Raw genomic sequence first — 17,867 nt, 5'->3', positions numbered from 1 at the left:
GCTTCAGGCTGATTTACATGGGTGCCCTGAGCATCCACCCAGTTCTCTCTAGGGCTCTCCAGTATCAACTGAAAGCATTTTGGGACTCCTACTGAAGTGGAAGAATTCTTTAATGTCAAAGCTGCATGGAGACCCGATACTGACTGAGGCAATGGGAACAGACAGCAGTTTCATGTAATGGCATAAAGTTCTCCAACGGTCTGAACACTTAAATGAAATATTTTGTGACCAAGGTACCAACTGTGATTTTAATCTGCAGAACCCAGCTCAGAGGCATCTGCATTCAGTACTTCCCACTGAAGGGAGAGTTACCAGGTCCCAACTCTTTCAGAAGCCATCCACCATATCTGAAGAAGTGGAGATCATAAACCTATGACTCAATATCATCATACCCTGCTCTTCAGGAAGAGGCAGTTTGAATTTAACACAATTTACAACTAGAGGAGGGAAAATACCTTACATTTGACCATCAGTAAGTTTTCAGTCAGGCAAGAACTAAACAAGATCCAAATCACATTAACTTCTTCACCCTAAGTCAGTTGGGGTTACTCCTTTGCATCCAGAGCAGAATTAATTATTTACACTTCTTGAAAGGTGTAGAAGTTGGTGAAACATAGTGCCAGGCTCCTAAAATGCCGGCAGATGATCACTCCAAGCCAAACAAGCTGTGACAGGCTGCCAGGTGTCTCAGGTGTGGGACTGCACAGGGTGTTATGCAACCAACCACTGATCGAGCCCTTGCACTCAGTGCTGCCAGTGCAGCAATGAAGAACAGCAACAAGACTTGAACATGATTAGTATTATCCAACTGCTTTGTTATAAATATATTATATACATTCAAACATCACATTAAAATATTATTCCATTACACCAGAAGAGATTAAGGCTTTATATTATTTACAGAAACAAGCAAGCACCTTAAAAAAAAAAAAACAAAACAAAACACCAGTCATTGACATTTCCGTTCTAACATTATGAGTTTGATACCTTGAGCTCTTGAATACAGCTATTTGCAATGTGCCCAATGCTAGAACTATTTCAAACATTTATTGTCAGGGTAGGAAACACTTAATAGAAGACTCAGCAGTGAGCACTCCACACAAACAGACACATGTGTTGTAGGGTGCCCTCCCTCTTCTCAGAGGCTCCTGAAGTTGAAGGCTTATGCAGAAACTGCTCAATTCCACGTGGAGAGTCGAAGAGATTTGTTTTAAGGGAAACTGAAGACACTTGAGGATTGGTGGCCCCCCGGAGGAGCGGGATTCTCAAAGTCTGTTCCACGTGACGTCAATCAGGCTGAATATGATAGTGAAGACAGAGCTGTACGTTGATCAATCACTGAGTGCACTGAACAGTCATGATTTTATAGGCTTCCATTGCCCCCCCACTGTTCTCATGCAGTGCCCTTGCACTCCAACACCAAGTGACAAACTTGTCACCATTCTCCCTGTAGGTCTTAGGCAACAAGCTGTTTTGGAAGTGTTCAATAATGTTGATACAACACATGTTTCCTACGCCCCCACGTCCCCCTGGCATGCCTGTGCTGCCTCTGGCGTGCCCGGTACCTCACAGATACAGTGATGAAGCATGTTCTAAGGTGAAAGCAGACATGGCTAAACAAAAAGGTGCTCAGTGAGAGTAATCATCTTCATTTCAAGTATTGTTTTAAGAATTAGTTCTTTTCATTGTAGTCTGTGTTAACACTTTTTAGTTTGTGCTTTAGAGTCTGTTATTTCTTTGCAGGTCTTGAATTTGGCTGATGGCTTTATTTTTTTTTTTTTTTTTAAAACAACATTGGCAACAAATTATGGATTGCAGAAGGCTGGCAAAAGTTACTTGATTTTCTGAGCCCATTTCATGTCATCTGCTCTTGGCTTCTCCCCAGTAAGTCCTTGGATGATGTTCTCCAAACACCTCCAAAATCTTATCTTCTCTAACGGATAATTCAGCCAACCTAAGGGATTGCAAAGGAAAAAGAGGATTAGTTTGTGATAGTGTCCAAAGTTCAATGAGAAAAAAAAACCAACCAGCCCAATACTGCTAATAATGGTCAGGCTTAAACTTTCAGGACATAGTAGGACTGAAAGAATAGCTCTTTGGGAGGCAAGATTTTTGCCACCATCTGTCAAGTCAGGCTTCTTAACTGTACCATGTTTCTACATGACATTCTGCTAATGAGAATTAGATTTGTTTCTTGGCAGAGGTTTCAAAACCCACATGAACTGTTTGTGGAAGCCAATGACAGAATGAAGAACCAGAGTGGTTTATTTCCAGCTGTCTAATTAACTTGATAATTTATTTAGGATCGTGCAACACTGGTGACTGAGCATTTCCACCTGGACAGATATAATAGGAAGCTAACATTTTCTGCAAACCTGTCCACTCCTCTGTGTCAGAATGAGTGGATGCTGAAAATCCAGAAGCCTGGCTTTAGAATTGAGCATTCCAGACCAGCTGCAGACATTCTGCTCTTCTGAAGGAAGAGCAGCTTTAATGAACAAACCCCATTAGTGGCCTGAGCTCACCAACACCCCATACAATCGGATCTCAGCACCACTGACTGCTCCCTCAGGCTCCAAGTTCCCTGCAGCTGATCACAAACCTTCCCCCCCACTTTTGATGCAAAAACCCAGCTGCAGTTTTCCCAAGAGCTTGTGCAGCCAGAGCACAGTTAACTGCACGACTCTGCAGGTGTCTCACAGCTGTCCTGGGCAGGGTGGCCCTGCAGGGTGGCAGTACCTGTGGTGATGCAGAAGTAGGTCTCGTGCGGGGACACGTGGTGGATCCTGTGGTGCTTCCGGGGCAGGATGATGTGCCAGTCCTGGAGGAATACGACCCAGCCTGGAAGGCCAAAGTACGTGTGGGACCACTTGTGGATCTGGTTCGTCATGGTAATGAAGATGATGAGGGCAAAGACGTAACACTCCCAGGGACAGGTCTCACACAGCGCCTCTGCAAAACACCACAGGCAGCTGAGAACACCAGTTATGGAACAGCACATTTCTACCAGGACAACGTCCTGCCCAGCCAGAGCTGCCTGCTGCTGCAGGAACTGACAAAGGCCTCACCAAAGCTGCTTTGGCAGAAGTGTCACAGGAGCCAGCGAGCCATAAGCAATTCCCAAATGTAACAAGACAGGCTGGGAAGTGCCAGAGTCTGTCAACACACCATAAACAGGAAGTCAAGCTGAGTTTACCATCTATAAAATTAATTTGATCCTTTAATTCTTGACTTTTAGTTTGCACATAAAGTATTTGTGCACAGAGATGAAGCACTGTTTTGTGTTACACACTTTGGAACAACGAGTCTCCCTAGATGTTCACAGCTTGGTCCCTCTTACAAAGAGTATTTAGCATAACTTCTAATCTTCCTTGCACAACTCTCCAGCCCCAGATTCTCTGATGAGCTAGAGAACCTCGCTGTGCCACCTTCTGCCACCACACCTGAAAGGAAAGTGTCACAGGTTAGCAAGCCTAGTCCCGGAAGGGACGTCCTTGCTAAGGGGTGCTTACAGTTTCCTCTGGGAACTGATAGAACCTATCAGCTGGCCAGTTTGAATATGGACAATTCTCTAAGCCACTTAAAGTTGTGACCACCTCTGTGATCCACATTTAAGAATAGGCAAATTCCCCCTCCAAGCTCTCTCTCGTTTCCGGCGCTGGGACAGGTGGCTGCGGGCCCCGTGTGGGGGCCAGCGGGCCCGGCCAGGCCCTGCTTGGGCCAGGCCAGGCCGGGCCACGGCCATCCTGGAGCCGATGGGCCTGTTCCAGCCGTGGAACTCCCCCCACTGCCTTGCCGTGGGCAGCCGGAGCGGCTCGGCTCTCCCCCCTCTCCACTGCGATAAGAAAAATTCAACATTCCAGCTGCAAAGCTGCAAGGCCGAGGTGAGATTAACCCTTTTATTGCTGTGAAGAGCTGAAAACCTGAGGGAAGAGAGAGAGGAGATGCTTAAAGCTGAAATTCTGTTGTGAAGCTATGATATATCAGAGTATCCCGTTGTAATTCCATGAAGATCTGGGGGTGGAGTGTTCAACTCGTGAGCAAAAGCACCTGCGCTGAGATAGGCAGATGCTGACACAGCTGTAATTTCATGAGAAGTTTGGACAGGGAGAGATGAACCAGATGAGGACTTTTACTCCAAACGGGAAAGGAGAAAACCTCAGTCCCTAGAGATGCTCCCAGAGATAGTCCTAATGATGAAGATGATGAAGACCCTTTGCTCCCAGGGAAGGAGAAGGGCCTCTGTTTTTGTTTCTGAACGGCTCAACCTTAAAATTGTACCCCAAAAAACTTCAAGAGTGGACCCTCGAAAGCAGTTGCAGGAAAAGCTGCAAGTCGGGGGAAAGGACTCACACGCAGGCAGAGAGACTCCTCTTCCTGAATGGACTGAACAATATTTGGAAGTGGGCGGCTGTCTCGCTGTGATAATGTTTTCATAGCACGAGCAAGAAGAGACTTCTCTTTCTAAATGGACTGAACAAGGTTATTATGGAAGTGGTAACAGACTGAACATCTTAAGGGTTGTCTTTCTACATTGTCAGTGGGAGGAGGAGAGTTCTGAAGGTGCTATAATTTTTTTTTCTTCTTTTAGGTCTGTTAATAAACTTCTTTATATTCTTTCAAGTTTGGTGCCTGTTTTGCATTTCTCCTAATTCTTATCTCACAGCAGATAAACAGTAATGAGTATTTTGGACCAAACCACTACAGAAAGTTTCTCTCCTTCCTTCCAGGAACACCATGCTTCCAACAGCTATTCCTTGTCATATCACATCCATGGATTTCTCCAAACTTCACACAGACAGATGTTCATTTCAATAGGAACAAGAACGCTAAACCACAGCAGTCAGAAGTAACAGCTTACCTGGGGAAAAAGAAACAAATTTGTATGCCATGTTTGCCAAGGGGACCAGTGTCATGAAGCAGTTGTCTCCATTGGTCTCTATGAAGTCATGCCTGGTGATTGCTGTGGGGTCAATATGATGCTCCCGAAAGGGTCTGATGAAAGCCTGGGAAAAGAATTGGATAAACACAATATCGCACTCAATAATGGTCTCGGAAAGAAAAATATTACAAAAAAGTAACCCCAACAAACCCCCAAAACCCTCTCATAAATTCAGACCTGATGACTGAGTTGAAGAGAATTCCATAGTACAAAGCATGTAAGCAGGATTCAAACTTTTGTCATGACAACACTTCAGATCATTTGATTTACGTTTGCAAAACAATTCAGTTCCCACACCCAAATCCAGGGTTTTTTTTGCTTTTCATTTTTATTATTCTTAATTTTCACTTAGAACCTTTAGTATGTAATCTTAAAAACAAAGCATCAGCACCTAAATTTCACAGGCAAAACAAGCCTGTGAAATTCACTCGCTAAGCAGAATCAACCAAGGGGAAAAAAATCCACTAAAAAAATTAGAATTCAGCCTACCATATTTATGGGTGACAGATGCCAGCACTAACATACTAAATGCAAATTAAGTGACTGGAAAAAGCAGTGGAAGACAAACAGACTATAGAGAAGTCACCTCTAGGAGCAGAAATCACATCTGAACACACAGAGCAATTGTTTCATTGTGTGGGACAGTCAAACCACTGATTTGCCCTTAACACTTCCAGCATGTACAGCCTGTGCAAAGGTGTCCTGAGCAGTCTCAACTCGTGGTTATTTAGTGCAGAGTCTCTGGCAGGGATTTTTAAAAATTATTTAATCTGTGCTCCAGAGAAACAGGGATTGAAAAGACTATGAAGTCTATTGGAGGTGAACAAAAATTAGCCAAACCAAACAGTTTTAATTCTGCTGTTGTAGTTCATGTAACTCTGGATAATAACAAGGAACAGCCCACAATTTTTTTTTTAAAATAATGATCTTTCTAATATTGCACTGTGAGGAGTAATTAATGGTAGCTATTAAGAAATTTAATTAAGAAAACAGATTGTTGCTTACTACAGAAGCCAGTGAACCTTCCACCAAGCAACTGGCATTTGTAGCTGCAGGTGTATAATACATCTCAAATTAAATCTTCAGTCACCACCATTCTAATATTACTGTGTTACAACAGGGGCCCATAGAAGAGGGAACTGGGAAGATTCTTCCTGGAGCATCCTCCTGTTTCACAAGTTTTTAGGAGTTCAGCTGCAGGGACAACGCTCCAAATCTGTGTTCCTGACCTTTTAAACATCCACAATGCCCAGCCAGGTTCCAACACTTGTGGTGTCACAGGCCATTCCCACAGAGCCTGGGGAGGTCTGCAAACACCGGTATTGCAGCTCTGCCAGCCTCAAGGCAGGTGACCAAATGGAGCAGTGCCACCTCGCAGTGTCCCCCAGGCCAGGTGCAAACCTGGGGCCGCTCCCTGGGCTGGGCGTGGAGCTGCTCACGCTGGCAGGGCTGAGCCCAGAGCCCAGCTCAGCCGGGAGCACTGGCAGTGCTGCAGAAAGGGACTTGAGAACTTTTTCAAGCTGAAGAATGACAATCCCAAACCTTTCCAACGATGGGTAGCTCCACAGATCCCCAGGTGTCTGCTCCCCAGTGGAACAGTCCTGAGAGGAAGTCGGCTGTAATAACTCCTGCAACTTGAATGAGAGAGAGAGAGAGTCAGACAAACACAGCGTTTTTACTGACTCAGTCACATCTTACTCTTGTTTTACAAGTTTACTTGTTTATCTGTCTCTAACTTAGATACTTACAACCACATGAGATCTACCCAGTCTGAATACACATACAGTCAGGCAATTAGCAAAAAGAGGTTAGCAAGACATCATTTGGACAGTAACAATCTTCATTAAATCTATATTTGTGCTTATCCCATCTCCTACAGAACAGGAATACCTCCCCTAGTGGGTACATTTTGCTCGGCTGACCCCTCACCTCTGCAGTCCTTCCCCTCACCTTTCATTTTCAAAAAGGCAGAAGAAATAAAAAAGCTCTTTTCATATTATAAATCACCCCCCACCATTGAATTCATTATCCAGTTGGCCCAAACTCTTGAATGCAGCAGGAGACACTTCATTCTTTATGTACCCCCTTATTATACTGAAGACAGCTTATTTTATAAGCAGTAAATCCTGTACATTTGTTTTTGTTCCAGACCACACATGCAGGCTACAGCAAGACTGGGTGGGACACAATAGCGTTTAGATCTGCTCCTAGCAGCTGAAAGGGCAAGCAGCCTGGGTTCAGGGGAAGATATCCAAACAACACTTCTCTTTGCAACAACTCAAATGCCATTCTCGCTGAGGTAATGCCCCCATTAGCCCGCCTCGCCTCCAGCTGCTGCATCATCCGAGTGAAATAACTGCAGGAACAGCAACACAAATTGAGGCAAATACTGACAGCTCAATAGATGTTCCTCGTGTTGTTTTGATGTCAGCTGGTAAAGAGAAGAATGGAGGGTGCCTGAAGCAGTGCATTATACTCAAGCAATTGGGAAAAAAAATCTAACTACCAGCAATCTTGTTCCAGTTGTATGGCAGCAGGGTGTGCTCACTCCTCTGCAGTTGTGGAGGATGAGTTGCAATAAAGAGCAAGAGCTGTGCTGAGGTTACACATGACCAGCACAGTAACACTTGGGGGGTGTGTGTGTCCTGTCCCCGGGCTCAGAGGGCACAGCCCAGTGATGAACTGAGCTCAGCACCCTCACACAGAGTAAAGCACTGGCTTTACTGAAAATGGCAAGGCCAAGGCACAGGAGTACAGCCGACGCTCAAAGGTGGTAAGAAATCTTGATGCTCTGTCATCGAGGCTGTGAGGGTGAGAGGAGATCAACAGCCCTGAGCACGAGTTAAGTGCCAACCACTCAGTCAGAAAAAGCAAGGTAACCCCAGCTGAGGTATAGAACTGCAAACAGTGGATTCAACACTCACCAGAAGGCAGCTCGGTGCAGCATTAGGGAAGTCCTGACCCACACACATTAGCTTTCCTCCAGCTCATTGAGAGAGGGGTGGAGGATCGGCCCATCCAGGGGTTATTCCCAAGGAGAAGGAGATGCTTGGAGCATGCAGGAGGAGGGCAGAGGGCAACGAGCTGCAGGACTTGCTCAGAACAGTGGGATTCTTTGGTTTGCAAGTAGACTGCAGAATAAGGAGGAAGGAAGGCAGCCCAGCACACAGCGAGCCCAAAGGTGCACAAATGCACTCCAACCAGTATGCAAGTGAACACTCGACTGCCACACACATTTCCTCGAACTGCTGCTCTGTCTCATTTCCCCACACTCGTGATCCTCTAGCGTGGGCACCTCCCAGGCACAGTGGGGCCCTCGAACACCAGGTGCCTCTCCCCAGAGCCTGGACACACCGGAGCAGGACATGGGGCTGGACAAGCAACTGCCCCAAAGACACCATGGACACAGGGCAGCTCTGTCCCGCTTGTGTCCTGCTCAGAAACCAGGGAATGTGTAGGGTTTGTGACCCCGGAAAGGCTCCACTCCACCTCTTCACTGCTTCAGAGTCAAACTGAGAGATAACCTGCAACCTCTGCTCTTGTGGGTGACTCTCAAACCACTTCCCGTGGCCAGGCTGCTCCTGGGGCCTGCAGAAGGAGGAGGCCCCATGAGAGCTTCGAGAGAGAAAACTGCTGTGCATATTTACAATTAGAAGTTGTACCTCACCAAAATTTTATGAGCCAAGCTTAAGCTTGGCTTTGCAAAGATAGAACGATCAAATTGTAACCTGGAAGTCTTACATCAAAGTATACAAAGTTTCATATTTACTGTAAAAATTCAATTAGAGTCTCTGAAGAGGACAAAACCAAGATAAGATGTTATTAAATAACTTGATGCTATTGTGTAACATCACTGAGAAGTACTCATGTTTAATCAGCGACTGTATTAACTGGTTGAACAGCACTAAAGGGTCGGCGTGGCTAATTCCACACAGAAAAAAATCTTGTCTAAATATCGATATGCCAAAGCACCCGTTGTTTGTCACTTCTATGCTTACGAAAATAAAATGCCTTAGTCACCTGCAGTCCCCACACAGTGACTCTCAGTACAGAGAAGGCAGGGGTTTGATACTATGGCAAGTTACAAGGCTAAAGTAATAATCCCTGGACATTTCAACAAGTGTAACAGCTTGGAAACAAAAGAGTTCATAATTTTGGCTAATAAAGCTGAGAAACTTTCAGTCAGAACTCAACCTCAGAGTGCACACGAGAGGGTCTGGGACAGCAAATGTATTCCTGTGAATAGCAGTTATATCACACTGTAACCAGGGTTTCCAACAAGTCCTGTCTGCAGTGTCCGCACTCCAGGGACAGGAAAAGCCTGGGCTCCGTCACAGGAGCTCCCCTGGCAAGTCACTCACGGAGCAGACATCTCTCCTTGGGGCTACTCCCTGCTCGGGAATGCCTTGTGACCAATGTCCTGCCTCCAGCGATGCCTCCCGAGCACGGGCACACCTCGCCCCGCACCTCTCACCGGCACACCCCAAACAGCCTCGGGGAACAGCCACCGCAGCTTGGACACTGCAGCGAAAGGCAGATTCCCCAAAGAATCGGGGTCCTGTCTCCCCCAGGGCTGAACAGCAGCAGATCTTAAAGCAAATAGTCATCTACAAAAGCACAGCTTGGCTCAGAACCACCACCTGATAAACTAAATCCTCCGGCCAAACTCCCCTGTGACTTTAAGGGAGCCCCTGACAACCGGGCAGGCACACAGAGCTGTCTTTGTCCCCTGTGCACACCCATGGGGACACAGATGGGGCCGTGCCACCAGCGTCCCTGCAGTGCCAGGGCAGGAGCCCCGGCAGACCCTGCCCAACAGCAGCTGCCAGCACGCCCAGGAGCCCACCCCCAATCCCACTGACATGAAGAACAGATAACGGTGGCAGCACCGCCTGCCCAGTGCCAACCAGCACTAGTAGGAGGTCACTCCACTTCCAAGAGCAACACCCTCCTCCTCCTCGTGCCGGGGCTCCATGGGAAAACACCGCAGTTCTGCCCATGGGATCCACAGCAGACACCGCACAAACCCTGCTCCTGCAACACAAAGGTATCTGTGAAACGGTTACAGAATCAAAGCTCGGCTACCCGATTGCAACTGGCAGAGTTTCCCTCTTTAAGAGATGTCGCACCGGAGAGGGAAATACGAAGTTACCCGCAGCTACCAAGTAACCGATGGTAACTTCATGTAGGGTAAGACAGCAGGTGACAAAGAACCAAATTGTTTGGACCAGCACTGAAGTAAAGGATCATTTTCCTTTGCTAACTGAGGTTTCTGGTGTAATTTCAAGAGCCTTTAAAAACAAAATTTCAAGTGGAAACTCATTTTAATGCACATAGTAAATCCAAGATGAAGTGACATCCTTGGAGCTGTGAGGCAGCAGGATGTGGATGCCTGACCCACATGCCCAGCACTCACTTCAGTCAGCACTGACGTCCCTGGAGTGTTTTTTCTCCAACGTGTGCCACAGCTTTCGTGTGTTACACACTCATTGTCTGGCTCTGCAATGCAGCTCACCAAGGGCAGCCCTGCAGAGCTGCTGGAGCTTGAAACAAAGAGGTTCTGGGCCTTGATGAGATCCAGTTTCTATTTTGAAACTGCACTAAGTGATTTCTTCCTCTGTGCTCTCTCTGTCTAACCCACAACCTCTGCAATAATGAAACGTACTTCAGATGGGTTAAAAAAAATCAGTTGCCCATCTTTCAAGAAAGCAGTAATTAATTGTAACTTCTATCATGTCACAAGATGTTCCTAAAGATATCTGTCCTATGTGGGGCAGTTCTTACGAATATAAACAGGTTACAACACAAAGTTAACTCTTCATTTTTTTGTAAGACTGCAATGAACAGTCCCTGTCACAAACAAATGTGGCTGCAGATAAAAGCCAAATGTCTGAAACAAGTCAACCAACTTGGAAAAATGGGGTTTAAAACCCTAGACAAAATAGAAGGAAGGAGAGGAAAATGAAAACCAAGATTCATGCTGTAACTTGCCAAACTTTTTATCTAGATGCTACTAATATATGAATTATATACTCCACTCATGTACATTGGATAATATGCTGGACACCACAAGCTCACCTGAAGGTGTAAGGGCTTTCAAGCCTGATACTACATGTTTTGGTGAGGCTTTTCTGCTTACCACACAATAATACCTTTGCCAGCCTTGTCCCTGGCACTACCAACCTTCAATTACAGTGGCAGAGGCTGCTCTGGTTCTGTGGCACTGCTGGGATTGTGTCCCGCTGCAGTGGGAAAAGTGGGGGTGTTCAGGCTCCCTCACAGCCCCATTCCCAGCCAGGGCTGCCTGAGTTAACTGGGTGCTTGTGTGCATGCAAATAAAACACCAAACTCAAATGTGCGCTACTCTCAGCTTGCAGAAAGAGGAACAGTTCCATGGCTGCCCAGCAGCTGAGGATATCCAGAACAGGGCATGAGTGCAGTTAGCACAAACCACAACAGAAATCCATCCTCTGCCCACTCTTCTTTTTTTTTTTTTGACAGTGAGGAGGGGAAGGAAATTGTCTCATCTCTGCTAAACCAGCCTGGAAGACGAGAGAGTCCCATGGCTCTTCCTGTCCAGCAAGCTCATCCTCAGTGAGCAGGACACAGCCCAGTGCAAGAGCCACTGAGCCAAGGCCACGGAGGTGTCCCCTCAGTGCTGCGCTCCCTTGCAGACAGTGAGTGACTCAGCACGGCCACGGCACCTGCCTCCCACACCCCCACAGCACACAGGGAGGGACGTGCTGCCTGACTGCCAGCCACAGGAGCAGATCTCTTCTGTCCCAAGAATCGCCAGGTTAAGGTATTTACAGTATTACTCATGTTACAATTCCATGTGCCCTTAAAGGCACAAAGAAAGAAGCTATGACACGGCTTTTAATTGCAGACACAGGGTTTAGGCTCAGTGACATGATGCAGAATGTTCAAACCACTTCATTTCCTAAAAGAAAATATGCATTTACGTGAGAGTACACAGGAGTCCTGACCCACTGTACAGGTCTGTGCAGAACAGATCCAGCCCACTGGATCAGTGACCCCTTTCAGATTCCCAAAGACCTGGCAGGAACTTGATCTAGAGCTACGTCTTCATTAGCAGAATGTTTATTTTGTGACTTCAGCTCGAAGGTCAATATTCCAAGCCAAGCCTGAGGGAAGCTGTGAATGGAACACACCTCACCCTGCAGGTGACTCAGGATTCCCAACTGTGCCCGTGGAGCTGCTCACGTATTTAGGAATCAGGACTTTTATGGATATGACTTTCACAATATGCAATAAAACCTAATAATCACTGTTAATTAGATATCATTCATGCTTCACCTGGAGAAATAATGTATTGAAGGCAGCAAAACAAGATAGATAGCCTGAAGCACTTACTACTTTATGGCACTCATTTTTGTACACACTATCAGTTATTTCCACACCACTTTATTTACACAGAATCCAGATTCTGCTATTTTAATCATTCACTACTACTTAAATAATACTATCAGTGAATTGGCAGCTTTATCAGTTAAACTGGTAACCAGGATATCAGAGAACTCAAGCTTTTATCAATATTAACTTTGAGATGAAAGCCAGCTGCAAACAGATTGCACCACAGGTTAACCATCATTGCTGATTCTCTTGTCTGGCTCTGCCCTCATTCCTAAGGAGCAGTTCCCATGCCATGTTCTTCTCCATTCCTCCCAACACCTCCACCTAATCAGATGAGAGCAGGCAAGACTGAATTAGGCCAAGAGAGATGGTGTGACTCACAGTGGAGGACACTGCTCCCCCTCAGCCCCAACACAGCCAATAACCTCTACACAGACATCAGGAATTACCACATACCAGATTTGGCAGAAATTCAGAGCTTCTATCATGTACCACTGCTTGAACCTGGTGCAGTGCTTTGGGTGGGCTTTGTTTGTTTGTTTGAACTCATTAGCAATGCACAGCACTGATTATGAACAAGTACCATTCTCTTCTAAAACAGACACCTCACACAGTTTATAGGGAAGCTATTTTTTTCTAAAGCACAGGGGCTGAACATTCTTCCTCTCCTCCACAGAAGAGGTGGAATCAGCTTTTCTTATATTCCTGGAAAAAGTCATCATTCAGGATAAAGGCCAAACATCACATCCTGACATGAAAGCACAATTCTCCAAAATTCTCGTGTTCAGTCTGCAGTTCCCAGAAATGAAGCCAGTTTGATGCCTGAAGCACCTTTTATAACATTTCTCTTGAGCTTTTGCATTCTGAAAAGTTCTTGTGAATATTTTTGTTGATCAATGTATTTTGTTTCCACCTCTGACCATTTTGACAGCTCTTTTCCTTCTCAATAGTCCTTACACTTGCGGTGACTACCCAAGAACACCAAACTTACCCAGCTACATCAAAACTTCCCCTCTGAGATACTGAGAAGCCACTGAAATGTAAAGACGAAGCAGTAACACATTTTGCAGATGGTCTCAGTTTCAGAGGCTCACACACAAATGTCCCTCTCCCTTTCCAATAGCAAGTCAAGCCTTAAGGATCCCACATTTGCTTCCCACACCACAACAGTCTTCCCTTGAGCAGGGCAGCAAATAGTTCCTACTTACATATCCCAACGAGAACTGAGGGTGTGTGTTCCAGTCGCAAGTAGAAGAGGAGATTGTAAAAATTGAAACAGATCAGAGAGAAGCATAAGATGACAGAGATCCATTCTTGTAGTCTTTTTCCTGTTGGTAAAAAAAGGAAAAAAGCATGTTTTACTTTTATCTGAGAGGACATTTTGAAGCCTAAAATAACAGAGACAGACCATTCTACTGCCTGGATGACTTGCTCCATTTGTCTGACAGGGAACTGAAACAGAAACTTATTTATCCATGGGAGGTGCACACATTTTGTTTAATGACATTCCTCTTCCCCAAGCCACTACTAACCTCTTCCCTCTGCCCTTGTCCAAATAATGGGGCCAAATCAGGCATCATCTCACACTGTCCTAGTTTCCCTCTCCCTGAGATTGCTGGCATAAAGTTCCTCCATGTCACATCTTTTCTCAATTTGCATTCATCCAATATTCAGTGTTACTGGAAGGGCTGAATCTGGGAACAAATTTCTGGCCTCGAACATATTTAAATCACCTTGTGATCCGTAATATTTACAAGCTCTGAGATTTTAAATAAAGCTGTTGTACTAACAGGAAAAAGCACCATTCTCACCATTCTGCATTTTGGTGGCCCTGGAATGGCTTGTCTAACGTCACAAGCATTCCCCCGAAGCTTCTCCCTGAACTGTTGTCTTGTCTGTGCCCTCCATCTCCCAGGCAAAGGCTGTGAACTCTCAGCCCTTCTGAGATGACAAGGGACAGAACAAGAGAAGAGAAAGAACTGGCATAAATTCTCTCCTGCACCTTGCTGTACCACTTTGTACCTCAATAAAAAAATCATTTACTGCCTACAAAAAGGGAACAGGCACATCAGAGTACAGTAACACTTTGAGTATCACACTAGCAGCAGAAAGCTGTTCCCTGTTCTTCACTGCTGGATCCCCACAAGGCACCGAGGCAGAGTGCAGGGAACACTCAGGCTGAGACCTGCATGGATTAGGGCACAGAACAGACCTTTAACAGCCAAGGCCAAGAAGATCTGAGCTGCCACCATGGCCAGAAGGGCCAGGGCTGCAGGCAGCTCTTAATGCCCTCTGGAGATGCCAGGTCAGTCCCTGCCTGTGTGAGGGGTCAGCCAGCACAGCCTCCTCTTGCCCAAGGCTCCCTGGAGCAGCTACCCCGCAGCCCCTTCCCCAGTCCCTCTGGCAAAGCAGAGCACAAGGAGGGCTCAGGGAGGACTCCAGTGAGGTGCCTGTGCTCTCCCACGAGCAGAGGCACACTCAGGCCTGGCATGTGTCCAGGACAAGAGCTTCTGTCCTACTCCTCCTCTCTGCTGACCTAATGCCTGATCAAATTTCTCCTCCTAAATGCTAAATCAAGTCCTCCTTCTCAACTGTACCATGCAATGAGCAGGGAAAGTAGGAACATAAATGGAGGGAGGATCAGTCTTATCTCCAATGTGCCTACAAGGCAATATTTGAAAGTATGAACAAAGACTTTGACAGGTCAATTTTAGAAGTTCTAGAAGGGCCATGGGTATATAAATTAACATCCTCTGCAGTACCAGAGGAGAGAATAATAAAATTAAATTAAGACACAAGAACACCCATATTTGACAGCAGCATCAGGTCACAATGTGGGTGATTCTATAAAGAGATCCCTGGAGTAATGAAAATAAGAGTTAATTAACACTCATTTCCTGCATAAGAAAACCACACCCTGATTAGAGGAGCTAAGTGGGTAGATCCTCATGGAACAATTAGCTTACTGCTGGAAAGGAGGCTGGCAAGTCCCCCGAGTTCAGTGTGTGCAAACACCTCTGTACTCCGAACACAGGGATCCAGGATGGCTGTCAAATATCCAGGTTCAAATACGCAGCCTCAGGTCTGCACTGGGAAGGCAAATCAGTCAAGGAACTGAGTCAGCGCTGATAACGTATGTTTAAAGGGCACTCAAATCCCAAAGTGTGTCCTGTGTGAAGGAATGAAGTGCCAAAGCCACAAAGTACGTGCTTAAAGAAATCAGGGGAATATTCCAGTCATGTTCACTCTGCACAATTCAATGTAATCCCTGTTCTTATGAATTCAGAATTTGAACATGATATGCTACCACCACAAAACATATTCTGGCATTGCTTATGTAAATTTTTTATGGAATGCCAGAAGAAACCTGCATATCTAATACACCCTCAGCTCTCTGATATATCACTGTACATGTGTACAGCCAGCGAGAAGGACAGCAAGCTCTTTGGGGAGGAAAATCTTTTCCTTATGAGCCAGACCAGTGGTAAAGTCAGTGACCACTTTTATGTGCAGCACAGGCATCAGTCCTGGATGGACCAGAGCAACTGAAAGGTGTCACACAGGACCTTCTCAAAGGCAAGCAGGAGGTGAGCAAAAGAAACTGAAATGGGCAGACTTGCCCCAGTCACACAAACCAACAAAGGCCTTGGATTTCCTATCATCACATGGCTCTGTGCGAGTAAGAACACCCACTTGTGCAGGAATTGCCTTGGATGTGCAAGCTGGGCTCAGCTGATCTGCTGGAAACCACAAGATGCTGAAAACACATCTTCCCTTCCCTAATTCTTCACCAGAGAATGGATTCACTAGGAATAGCAGGAATACCCAGCACTGCTCACACCATGAGCTAAAAACAAATCATGTTTTTTTTTACAAGGACTTTGCAATTATTTCCACAGCATAGTCAAACAGTCATTTACTGAGCACTCCAATGAAAAACTGAAGCTTGTTTGACAAGTTCCAAGCTTCAGGAAGAGCGAAACAGGAATTCAAGCATCCCTCTGCCCCTTTCTGAGGTGCCAGGCCTGGAGATCACAGGGTAGCCCACTGAACAGATGTTCTGAAGGCAAAGCTTCTGTTGTTACCTCGTGTTGCGACCACATCTGCCCACCTGCGTCTAGAGCGAAAGGTTCGCTCTACGCTTTGGAGAGCAGAACGTCCATTCTGGGCAGTTTCTGCTGGAAACGCTCCCGCCCGCAGCCCGGCCCGTGCCGCAGCCCCGCTCGGAGCCCCGCGCTGCCCCCGCCGGGCCGAGGGACGGCAGCCCCGGGCCCTGCCCGCTCTTCCGGGGGAACGGAGCCGCGCGGGAGCGGCCGGGGCCCGGAGCGGCGGGGGAGCCGGGCCGGGGGAACCGGGCCCGACAGGAACCGGGCACAGGAGAACCGGGCCCGGGGAGAACCGGGCTCGAGGGGAACGGGTCCTGCGGGAGCCACCTCGAGCACCCGGCCCGAGGGCCCCGCCCGTCCGCGCCGCCTCACCTGGCGAGTAGAGCTCGGCCAGCTCGCGGGCCCCGGCGTGCTGAGCGCCCCAGCGCCGCCCGCCGCCCTCGGGCTCCTCCGCGGCCTCGTCCCGCGGCGCCGCCGGCCCCGGGCCGCTCTCGGCCATGGCGCGGCCGCTCTCGGCCACGGCCCGGCCGGGGATGGGCGCGCAGAACCCGCGGGCGCGCCCGGCAGCGACGGGAACGGGCCGCGCAGCGGCGGGGGGGGGGCGGGCGAGCCGGGCCCCGCCCCCGCCGCCTCCCGCCAATCGCCGGCGCCGCCGCGCGCCCGCCCGGCCAATGGGCAGCGCCGCCCGGCGCGCAGCAGCCAATGGCGAGGCGGCACGGCCGGCGGCGCAGCGCGGGGCGGGGCCGGGCGGCGGCCGGGTCGGGCGCGGGGCCGGGGCGGGACCGGGGCGGGGCGGGACCGGGGCGGGCCGGGCCGGGGCGGGGCCGGGCGGGGCGGGGCCGGGCAGGGTGGGGCGGTGGGCGCCGTCCGGTCCGGTTCGGGGCGGGGGCGGAAGCGCGGCCGGGGCGGGGCCGGGGCGGTTCCGGGCGTTCCCGTTCGCACCGCCCCCTCCGCCCCGTGCCTCGCGCGCCCTCTGCCGGTGCGGGGCGCTGTTCCCGCGGTACCGCCCGCGCGTGCCCGCGACCCGCCGCAACGGCGACAGGGAAGCCGCCGTCGGTGCCTTCGGTGACCCCGCCGCGGCCCTGAGCAGCTGCGGGGAAAGGCACGCGCCGTGCTCTCGGTTCGGGAGAGGTTAAATTATAACAGCTCGCTGCTCACACAGACGTTGTTAACCGGCGGTGCCGGGACACTCCCGGAGGGTCTGAGACAGGCGGCCACGCGTGCCCGTTACGAACGTGTAAGTTAGAGGAGGATGTAACTGGTTCCGGTTGAAGCACGTTCCCGGGAGCGGTTCCCAAGTGTGTGTTGGTGATCCCGGTTTGTCAAGGCCAGAGGGCGGTCGGGAGGAAGAAACGCCGGCAAATTGCTACCAAAGTTTGGCTTGGCATGGGCTATCAAGCTTCCTTGGAAAACGGCTTAGGATCGGCGGGACCAAAGCCGCACCT

At 48.4% G+C, this 17,867-nt stretch overlaps 1 protein-coding gene across 1 annotated transcript; it reads right to left on the bottom strand.

Moving 5' to 3' along the window:
- Positions 1–794: 794 nt before the first annotated feature.
- Positions 795–16,936, bottom strand: PEDS1 (plasmanylethanolamine desaturase 1). The gene is made up of 6 exons (XM_048321588.1): positions 16,795–16,936; positions 13,525–13,644; positions 6,485–6,576; positions 4,862–5,006; positions 2,740–2,952; positions 795–1,954 (listed from the first exon to the last, which is right to left on the bottom strand). The coding sequence occupies exons 1-6, from the start codon at positions 16,919–16,921 to the stop codon at positions 1,833–1,835; spliced, it is 819 nt and encodes a 272-aa protein (XP_048177545.1). The 5' UTR covers positions 16,922–16,936; the 3' UTR covers positions 795–1,832.
- Between the last annotated feature and the right edge of the window lie 931 nt (positions 16,937–17,867).

This window comes from Corvus hawaiiensis, chromosome 17 (assembly GCF_020740725.1).
Source record: "Corvus hawaiiensis isolate bCorHaw1 chromosome 17, bCorHaw1.pri.cur, whole genome shotgun sequence".
Lineage (NCBI taxonomy): Eukaryota > Metazoa > Chordata > Aves > Passeriformes > Corvidae > Corvus > Corvus hawaiiensis.
Note: the sequence above shows the minus strand (reverse complement) of the source record. Positions and strands in the feature narration are given on the sequence as shown.

Bases quoted from the DNA above. Each gene is read 5' to 3' on its own strand.
- PEDS1 (XM_048321588.1), bottom strand. From the start codon at position 16,921: ATGGCCGAGAGCGGCCCGGGGCCGGCGGCGCCGCGGGACGAGGCCGCG. The intron at 2,953-4,861 runs GTAAGCTGTTAC...GGTGTTTTGCAG, and splicing joins ATTTGTTTCTTTTTCCCCAG to AGGCGCTGTGTGAGACCTGT. The intron at 1,955-2,739 runs GTACTGCCACCC...GCAATCCCTTAG, and splicing joins CTACTTCTGCATCACCACAG to GTTGGCTGAATTATCCGTTA.